Here is an 11332-nt window from a genome sequence, read left to right on the forward strand (position 1 = left end):
GCAGTCAATATGTGGCCCACAAAGCACAACATCACAGTCAATCTATTCGTCCCTACTTATACAAATCAATTTGTTGCAGTACACCATGTTTAGGAAAGTACTGTAGTGTTTTTATTGTGTTAGTGTTGCTCGATAAAAGTAGGTATATCCAAAGGGCCTTTAGCCCCTTTGTACCCTCCTTTGTACCCTATCATACAGAGCCGTGCATATGTGGGATAAATCTTGTTTGAATGTAAATTTGGTTCAAATTTGATTCATAGAATAATATGCTAAAATGCTAATAAAGCGCGGCAGACACTACAATTGGCGTTAGAATGTATTACACGAACTCCACAGAGTCACGTGACCCGCCAGCAGCTCCAGTCGGGGAGAGATGCAAGCACCTCTCCGCTGTGCTGCTCCACTTTCTCCACTTTAAATCGCGATGGCTGGAGGTTTCAGAGCACATCACCACTGCAGCAGCAACCCCCACCCTCCTCCTGCTCCACCACCTGCTTCCACATGCACGGCTACAGGAACTCTGGGCACAGAGCAACTGCTGCACCATCCCTTCAGCGGACTCGCCACTGCCATGTTATAAACACCCAGCACTCTAATTTTAACAATCTTATGGAAACTCCATGACCGACGTCTGCCATTAAAGAGTAAGCGACCTGATCGCTGCAGTATGCACAGTCCGTATAGTTCATATAATCACCCAGCAAGCGATGTAAACACGTTTTTTTTGTACGTCGTGGAATGATTGCGATAACGTTTTTCCACACGTCGAGATGCTTAATGTAATACATTTCCATTCAGAAAGACAAGACAAATATCAATAATCACAATTTATCTAGGCTAGGTGGATTATTTGCCATTTTTCACACGTTAACGAAGTCAGTTCGTAAAGTAATTTAAAAAAAACTAACTAACAACTAACGTTAGACTATCACTGTATTATGACGTCTCCTTGAAACGCATTAAACATTCCATTTTGGATTTTTTTTTCACAGTAAAGAACCAATATTGATTTTTTTTATTCAAGGTGTGATTTCTGAGACTTTTTCAAAACTGCGACGTTCACGGACTGCAACACTGTGACATGTAAAAACGTTTCGGTGCTTGGGAACCCGCTTCCATTACTACCGCTTTAAGGAGGCCTGGATCAGCCAGTTGTAATTATTGATAAGGACATTGATCATTGATAAATGAACTCTCCATCCCTTCCTTCAAAACAACGGTCCTCCCAGCATCTCGCATTACCGAATCTGTGTTAATACGTTTTCTAAGCTGTTTCATAACAAGAACTCAGTTAAAGCCCGCTTTAATCCACCTCGCTCACCAGCCTGTGGCCTCCATGAGCAAAAACAGCAGCCATATCTAACATGTACTGACACAGATGGGGATATAACAGGTGCCCAAACACAAACAGCATTCCACTGAAGCTTAAAAATAACGAGTATCACAGACGATACGTTAACGCGCTCTGAATATTAATTACACCCACACTGCTGTTCATCTATGAGAATTAAGCCATGTATGGCTGCGTCGCGTAACATCTACCCACCACCAGTCATATTTACATATCAAAAAGAGAACACATATTCGGAAATAGGGTTTAATCATCACATAAAACCTATGTTTTGTATGTCGTCCAGGCAAGAACTATGCATCCAATGGCATATTCCGCTAAACGAAAAGATGCATTCCCTTATTTGGCGAGTCATTGTTGCAGGCCGGCGTGTTGATACACTGTTATTTGGCACTGCAAATAAACGCAGCCATCAACTGTCTAATAGTAGCCTACGCTGGGAAAATGAATTATGACGTTATGAGCACGATATTTTACCAGCCTAAAGCGAAGCTGGAAATAATGAATCTGCCGGGGATGTCAACAGAAGACAGGGTGACACTCCTCCATGAAATATTTCTGGCTTTAGTGCATTTGATCAAGAATTCAATTCTAATATGACATCATGCGTACTAAATAAAACATGCGTCTTAAGACACTGTATGCAGATGCTTACCAGATTTAAAACTGTCTCCACGATATCTCTGTTGCTAACCTCCCCGACCTGGATCAAACCGATGAGCACGGCGAATTTCATCTTGATATTCCGGATCGGAACCGAGGGGTTTATAACCCCGGCCGGTAGAACCACAGCGCCCGATCCAGACACCATCATGTCCCCGGTAACGGAGCCCGTTACGACTTGCTGCCCCGGACCCGGCGGTGCTGCTGGCGGTGTGGGTGCTTCTCGGTCCGTGAGCGAGGCGGAACCCGGTGCCAAAACCGGTTTCTCGCTCGACATCTCCGACCCGAATCCCAAAAAGGAGCGGTCGGCTCGGTCTCACCTGCTTTTGTATCACCGAGCACTGAGCAGCAGCATCAAATTCAGATGAAAAAGGAAAATTCTCGATCAGGTGTCACAAGGCTGTCGTCCTCCTCCTCCGAGATGTGCACATCCAAACCCGATGCTCGCGGCCGTTCAGAGGGATGCACAGGACGAAAACACGTCTTGTGTTTGGCGAAACGGTCCCTCTCTCCTACCGAAGTCAGCCGAAGATCGGTGCGGTGTCGGGCTGTGTTGTCTTTCTCAGGACGCCATATTGACGCCCCCTGTCTGCGGGAGCGCTCACCACGCCTGCGTGCTGCTGCCCGACTGTCAATCAAAAGGTGGTAACCAAGCAGGAGCACGTGTGCGCGTCCCATTCAGTAGGTGTCCAAGCCCTGGCAAATCAGATTAATTTAATGTAGACTATAAACAAATTATAGCGGGATTAGTTTGGACCGTTAAACAATTGTAAATAATGCCACAGACCAATGATGTAATGATGATGTGACGATCTCTCACTCTTTCACATAACTAGAATTAATATTTCTCAGGGTATGCTACATTTATTTCTGAAATCCAAATGTTATATTGACGTATAGGCTACATTAGAGTATTGGCCGCGATGAAACGACTAGACCTAACTGCCAATGAAAAACTAAACAAGGCTTTTGTTGAAAAATATATACTGTATATATTATTAAAAAAAAGAATATATATTATTTATATATAATGTTTTATGTATGTGTGTGTGTTATTTAATATATATATATAAATATATATTTTTATAGATGTTTTACAAATCCAGTCATCTGTGCACTGTACTTTTGACACTCTTTTGACTGAGATCTGCATCCTCTCTTTACTTCATTAAATTCCATTATATCAGCCACCCTGCTTTAGGAATCAGCACTGGCCTTAACCCTTGTAATATGAAGACTACACAAAACATATGACTGCCAGATCACAAAGACTCTCAGTTTTCTTCACTGTGGCTGCCATTGAAGAGAACCTTGCTATTGTGATGTTTTAATTTTAGCACTGCAGCAGAGAGCTGTGAATGGGGACGTGAGCTCTCCTTCACTCAGAAGGACACAAGTCTGGCCACTTTTTGGCACAAGCCTAAATAGAGCTTTAAAGTCAGGCTGAATTTAATTGAGCTTTTACCAAACCTTCTCTCCCTCCCCTGTCCTTTCCTTCTTTCTTTTTTTCTCTTTTCCCTCTCTGTCTCTTCCTCTCTCACTCACTCACTCATCTGCTTGCATCCCATTCTCTCAAAATAGAATGAATCATAACAAGCTATGCTGACATACAAAATTCTTATATAAGGGACATGCTATAGGAGACAGCAAATGAGATATTCCTCGATAGTTAACTTTACATACAGATTCCCATTTAGAATTAATTACACTTAAAAACCTGATTTGCAGATGTATAAAGACCATATATGGGTATATAAAGAATTTTAAGATGTTTAGAGGTATGATGTGAAGTTTTATTTGACTTTCTCTTGCTGATCTTACAGTAATTTCCTAATACCCTTTTCTATCTCTCTTTAACAGGAATCTCAGAGAGAGGCACCGTTCCTTTTTTAGTGATGAGGAGATGAATATATGGAGTGAGGGAGAGGAGGAGGGGTGCAGAGGGGGATGGGCTCTGCTCAGAGGAGGAGGGGAACAGAAGGGACCAGCAGCTGGATAGTAAGGAAGAGTTTTTAGCCAATACAATGGCTGATAGAAGGCTGAGTCTGCATTCAGAGCTTTACGTCCCGTCACCAGACTGGAAACCTGCTGAACTCATATGAGCTCGTGCAGAAGACATAACCAGCGTCTGTTAAACTGCTTTTAGGACAACATATATATACCAGCAACATGCACCCTAATCAACAGAGCAAGACAGTAAATCTAATCAATATGATTTTTATTCAAACATTTATTTGGAGAAGCAATATGGTATTATTTATTTAATAAACTTAATAGTTTAATAAACACATTAGCAAATATAATGATTCCAAGCAGGTTTCCTGGACACTCCCGAACATCTGTTTAAACCAGAAAAGTCACTTAAAATGAATCACTGTTTACAACCCTTTCTGAAGGATTTCTGAAACAAAGGACTAGTCTTTATTCATCGGGAATTGATTGGATTGTGAATAGATGGTATTACTTTGAGGATGGAGCCAGGTGGTTGAAGAGGAGGGGTTAAAAAGTGAAAGAGATTTGTGAAGTCAGCCGTAAAAGAAAGTCATTGCAGAGAGGGAAAAAATTTATAAAAGACTGCTCATGTTATGTTTGTTCGTTTAGTATGCCAGCCTTGGTCACCATTCACTTTTATTATATAAAAAAGTTCAATGCAAAACGTTAAATGGTGAATAAGTTTGTCAGCCCCTAAAATTCAGCATTTTGTGTACCATGGAAGACAGTAAGTCTGGTTTGGAACAACATAAATGATGACGGAGTTTTCATTTTAGTGTTAACTATTACTTTAAGACTACAGAGCGAGGCAGAACTGCGTTTTGCTGTCGAGGAAAGTTTGAGACCTCTCTGTACGAATGCACTGGATGGCTGAGGGTATGTAACAAACGCATAAACACACAGCACTATTCTGTTCCACATCTTCTGTCACAAGACAGGAAAAGCCCCTTTTATGTCCATATCAGGGATGAAAGAACATTCCAGAAAGGAGGGGGAGCTTTTATGTTTAAAATAGCTGCACTGTTCACCACTCGCCCACATCTCCCTGTTCCCATAGAGCGCGTGGGTTTGACAGACAGGTCTGTTCTCAGCTGGACACCAGGAAAAACACAAGAGCTGCTGAAGTGCATGACTTACACATTCAAATTTTTACACTTGTTTTTAGCGAACACTTTCACCGATGTACCAGAGAGTACACTCTTAAATATACATTTTCTTTATTTGTTATCTCTGTGTCCATGAAGAACCTTGGAAGAGCATGATTGACCTTAGATGATTGTTAGATGATCGTTTATTGGCCCCATAGTCAAAGATCCATCCCCAGTCTCCATGACATTGTTTTCATTGCATTTAGCAATGCAAATGCACTGATAATATAGTTGTTGTGCAATTTAGTAGATTGAATCATCAGGGCATCTTTTGGTGCTTGTTTTTAATTTGGTCCAGAATTCAATAAATTCTAGTATATCATGCATATGCCCAGAGATTGTAAAACAAGAAATATAGGCATCATTTAACCTGACCATATTTCTGTTGTTTTAGATAATTAAGAATCTGTAGGAGATAAACCACAAATAAACCGCTAAACAAATGTAAACAGCATTTTTCCAGCAAATTCGTCATGACGATCCTAATCAAACCTTTTAAAGAAGTAATTTTGACATTTAAAATGTGCATAATTGTGGGGATAATCATTTTATGTGCGTGTGTTTATTTGTTTGTTTCCAAATGAGTGCAGACATTTTTTAGTAAGGTTGTTTTGCTTACTTGTTTATCTAACTATCACATACGTTTATTTTGGTTTCATGAACAGATGTTGGTTATCATGGGTCAGCAATGTCCCAGTGGGCATACAACTAATATGTGTGTGTTTGTGTATGAGTGTTATACACCCTGTGAACTGCAGGGTTCCCGTGGGCGTTGTACGTTTTCATTTTGTATTTGAATAGGAAATGAATTGGCTTGTGCAGACACGGATGTACATCATGTATTTGTTTTGTTTGCTGCATTACGGCAGATGGAATCAGAGGGTTTGGTGGAGGGAAGATCATAAAGAACTTTCAAACAGAAGCAGCTTTCTTCAATGCTAACAGACTGTCAGAATCACATACAGCTCTGAAAATTGAGAGAAAACAGATGAGAAAGTGCACAGTGACCAAGGAGATCTTCCTTTCCTAGAAGAGAGAGAGAGAGAGAGAGAGATGCAGGGAGTCAGGGACGGAGAAGTAAAGGGAGGAAAAGGACAAATGACAACAATGCAAAAAAGAGCAGAGAGGGAGATGACGCACTGCTGTCACTTTGCCATTTAACCCATGTGTGAGATGCTCAACACTGGCAGGAGAAATGAACAGGCATGTTAGATTAAAGTAACATCTACCACAAACACACACACACACACACACGTTTGTTTAACTTCATTTCTTGCATTAAGTCAACATTAAAACCAGTTCATCTATCATCTCTATATTTTTTTTTGAATGATTATTGTATTATAAACCTGGAATTAAACCAGATAACAACTCACTGTGTGATGTAGCCAATAAAATGCCGTTAAATGCCCTTAAAATTCAAGATATTTGGGCAAAAATGTCTCATATTTATATCATAGGATAAGTGATATCAAACAAGCAGCAAGAGCAATATCACACGAGTGTTGTTTTTATCCTGAATAGCACAAGTGCAAATGTGATTTTAAACATTTCAATAGATAAGAAGTTAATATTTAACTTAAATTGTCTGTTTTTGCTCAATTTTTTATTCAACGGCAGCCATATCACCCTGTAGTGCAAGACTAGTTGCCCACTGAAGATAAGCAGGGCTGAGCCTGGTCAGTACCTGGATGGGAGACCTCCTGGGAAAACTAGGTTGCTGCTTGAAGAGGTGCTAGTGAGGCCAGCAGGGGGTGCTCACCCTGTGGTCTGTGTGGGTCCTAGCGCCCCAGTATAGTGACGGGGACACTATACTGTCAAAAAAAGCACCGTCCTTCGGATAAGACGTTAAACCGAGGTCCTGACTCTCTGTGGTCATTAAAAATCCCAGGATGTTTTTCGAAAAGAGTAGAGGTGTGACCTCGGCATCCTGGCTAAATTCACCCATTGGCCTCTGACCATCATGGCATCCTAACAATCCCCATATCTGCTGATTGGCTTCATCACTCCGTCTCCTCTCCTCTCTGGTGTGTGGTGGGTGTTCTGGCACACTATGGCTGCCGTCACATCATCCAGGTGGATACTGCACACTGCTGGTGGATGAGGAGACTCCCCCTCACAATGTAGAGCGCTTTGAGTGCCTGGGAAAGCACTATATAAATGTAATGCATTATTATTATTATTATTATTATTATTATTATTATTATTATTATTATTATTATTATTATTATAAAGATAGCTATTACTTAATTCCTGAATGAATCAGCAGTTTAAATTAATCAAATAAATGAATGACCCAATTGCTTACTCATAAAGAAATTTACTGCCACCTATTGGCAGTTTTAGTTTCTTATTTAGAATATAATTTCATAAATGAATAAATAAATAAACATATAAATTGATAGTTCACCCAAAAATAAAAATTCTGTCATTGTTTATTCTACCTCATGTCATTTCAAACCTGTAACACTTACTTTGTTTTATGGAACATAAAAGAAAATAATAAATACTGTTGGTAACCATTTATTAATTTTAACCAAAAGAAAAAGAAGAATGTTGGTAAAAGCTGATTTGGTTACAAATTACTATTATTGTATGAACAAATAAATGCTGGGATTTTTCTCAAAATATCTTCTTTTATGTTCCATGGTTTGCGTTAGATTAATTAACCCCACATCATGAAATTAATTAGGCTAAAAGTTTTAATCGACTGACAGCCCTTAATTATATATATATATATATATATATATATATATATATATATATATATATATATATACAATTTTATTAAGATATTTATAAACCTGTTTCAAACTTTACATATAAAACTGTATATTACATTACATTATATTCTATATAACTAATATATAAAAACATTATTTGGCCCATTTATAAAGCTTTTTTTTCTTGTGAGCACCTCAATCCTCACTGTTTAAATCAATCTGGGCCATCAATGGTATGCACAAGCCTCACGTAGAGCAGATACTTTGTGACAATTACTCACACAGATGCATAGACCTTTGTTTCAACACAAAAGACTCAACACGAGCACTAAACAAAGGTCTGTGCATCTGTTGTGTGATTTTCTGCATTTCATTCCCAGTGGTTTCTCTCTTTAGTACCGAGATGGAGATTAGTTCTAAATGAGCTTGATGATTTTAGAAATGACAGCTGCAGTCACTTTTATTGTATCGAACATCCACGATATTCTTCCAGAATTAACCAGGAGAAAAAAAGCCATACTGGGACAGATCCTTTTTACAGAAGCATGGGCCCCAGTGAAATAATGCTGTGCCCCAGTAAAATATGACTTACGTGAGAGTGGAGATTACAGTATAACAACCGGAGTAATCATTGTCCTTGGTTATATTCCAGCAATCATGTCTCGTGGTTTCCATCAGCTGTTAAGAACTGAACAATGCCACACTCACAAATGAATCACTCTTTTCGCTCAAATGGTTTAACAAAAATATGTATATAGAACATGGATCCCATCACAGTATGTCACAATCATTTTGTATGACAAGTGAAAGTCAAGTGAAAATCAGAAGATAAAACATTCTTGTGATGTACTTAAAACGGATGGACCATTTCTAGAACTACACAGTGATTTCCAAGAAGGCATGTTCTATTATTCCAAAACTGAAAGCTTTGCATGGCATACATTTGGAATAACAATGAGATTCAATCTCCATATTGTCACTGCCCAGGAAGAACAGGATTTTTATATTTAACAAAGCTTTTTAAAAATGATTTTAAAACAAGTCTCCCATACCTGCACGTCTGCACTTAAGCTTGTATTACAATCAGCAAACGGCTTTACGTTTCCTAGAAAATGAATTAATATGCTACTTGCATCATTGACAGCATACAGCGAGACTGTTTTTATGCGAGAGAGAAAAGTGTTCACACATACGCACACAAGCTAAATGTGTGTTGTCTGTTGAAGAGAAGCCATCAGATGGAGAAAAGTAGATAGGACAATGAATCATAGGGCAGCAGATGAGATGAATCCTGAATTCAATAAAATCACCACATCAAAACCACGTATCCAGTCATGTGATAGGATATTTTTCTGGTTGCTTGGTTTTTACGACTCGCACACTGTGCTGGAATAGCCTGCCCACAACTGAATCTCAGTGGTTTACAATCCTGCTTTGGTTCATTTTTAATTAGATGATTTCCAGCAGAAAATATGAATTTTACACCTGATACAACTGTACACTGAACAGACACAACTACTAGTATCTAACAGAAACCTGAGGCCTTAAAATCGAAGATTGCAATGTTGTGATTCACCTAATAGCCACTCCGTTTGTTTCAAGGCTTATAACACTTTAAAGAAGAGTTATTAAAAATCCCTATGGGAAAAATAAATGGGAATAATACTTTCAGAACCAAGGCTGCTGAAAAAGTGATTAGGCACTGTTGCACTTTATTGCTTCCCTTCACTGTAAAAATTGTAGCCTACAGATTGAATTGCCTTAATATTAAATTAAAGCAACAGTCCAGTCAAAATGGCAAATGATGACAGAATTTTAATTTTAGGTGGACTATCCCTAAAACAAACAACTGAAGAAAAAAAACAAATCCTATAAACTATGTAAACAATAAATCATAGTAAATAAGGACAGCTAAACAACGAGAGAGGTTGTGCAGGTCAGGAATGAAAGGGAAAATGATAACAATAGACTGATCAAGAAAACAATTATTCAGTGCATTTTATCCAACTGGTGAGGGGAAAAGAAAAACGGACGGTGAGCTCCCCTGCAATCCTGTGCATTGTGTGGGAAATTGAAGGAGCATCAAAAGAAAAGAAGAAAAGACAACAGAGGAGCGTGCTTGAGGGGCCAGGAGTAGAGGAAGTCAGTGAAATGAACAAAATGGTAGCCAAGGCAACTGTATTTCTCTTTTTCTGTCTGCCTGTCTTTCTTGGGCTGCAAATGGGCTGGAAATGTAGTTGTTTTTCTTTGTTTTTGATTCTCGCTTTCTCTCTCTCTGCATGTAAACAGACATCATGGTCATATCCAGCCACCAAACTGACACTCCGTCGACTCTAAAAGCATGAGAGACTGGAAATAAATAGGAGAAAGGCAGTTTTCTTTACTCAATTGGTGGCTTTACTAAATTCTGTGTTCCCAGGAGAATTATGTCTAAACAATCCATCTGATTTAAGCTATAGATCTGTTTATGAAATGTTTTGAATAGGTTTTGCTTTGTTGAAAGGCCAGACCAGACCTTATCCTGACCAAACTGCAAAAACACCCATAGTCTCACTTTCTCTCCTCTCTCTCTCTCTCTCTCTCTCTCACACACACACACACACACACAATCATCAATAATTAATCTATTTGATTTTTTATTTATTAATGACCTTATTGCTGTGCTTGGATTTTTCAGAGCAATAAAAAGCTTCTTTTTTTTTTTTTGGCCGATCACCTAAGGAATTCAATCTACTAACCTTCTTCTGAAGCCATGTGTGTATCTGCACTGAATCTTTGGAATAAAGTGAAAGATTCAGTCAGACGTCAGCTAAAAAACCAGCCCAGACAGCACGGTGGTGATGATATTAATATAGGTTTTTCAATGGCTGATGCCAGTGCAGACATCTAGAGAGCAGTGTGGGTCATGGCTGATATATCTATATTATAATAAGTATAAATGACAAGTTAGACTTGCACAAACCGGCTGCAATTAAATGGACATTTTATTTTGTGTTTAATCAAAATTAACTGAAAATTCTGTCCTTTGAAAAACCCTCCCATTCAAAGTTTGGGGTCTGTAAGATAATGCCTTTTTTAATTTAATTATTTTAATGCTCACCAAGGATGCTTTTAGTTTTTCAAAAATACAGTAAAACAGTATTATCATCAGTGTTGAAAACAGTTTACAGCATTTTAATATTTTTCTGGAAACCGTGACACATTTTTTCAGGAGTAAATTCTATTTGAAAAGTAAACCTACCTATATAATTTTCGGGCTCTCTTCAATATGAACAAACTGCTTCTCGTATATAGGATATGCAGTAGACAATTACATAAAAAAAAAAATCACTCCAGTTTTGAAACATCAACACTGTTCCATCAAATTAAAGGGCAGACCTAATTGTTGTATGAGATAAATAAATAAAAACACAGCACCATCTGAGATCACTCTTTCAGAAAGGAGAAGCAGAAAG

At 38.6% G+C, this 11332-nt stretch overlaps 1 protein-coding gene across 7 annotated transcripts in view; it reads right to left on the bottom strand.

Annotated features, from left to right (window-relative positions):
• LOC128021058 (neurobeachin) overlaps positions 1 to 2637 on the bottom strand; it is a 109032-nt gene extending 106395 nt beyond the window's left edge. For all 7 annotated transcript variants that reach the window (XM_052607948.1, XM_052607950.1, XM_052607949.1 and 4 more), the window contains exon 1: positions 2007 to 2637. In XM_052607948.1, the coding sequence (XP_052463908.1) occupies positions 2007 to 2291 (285 nt within the window). In that variant the 5' untranslated portion in view covers positions 2292 to 2637. The remainder of the gene's footprint in view (positions 1 to 2006) is intronic.
• Positions 2638 to 11332: the final 8695 nt, after the last annotated feature.

The sequence above is a fragment of the Carassius gibelio genome, chromosome A10 (genome assembly GCF_023724105.1).
Source record: "Carassius gibelio isolate Cgi1373 ecotype wild population from Czech Republic chromosome A10, carGib1.2-hapl.c, whole genome shotgun sequence".
NCBI classification, from domain to species: domain Eukaryota; kingdom Metazoa; phylum Chordata; class Actinopteri; order Cypriniformes; family Cyprinidae; genus Carassius; species Carassius gibelio.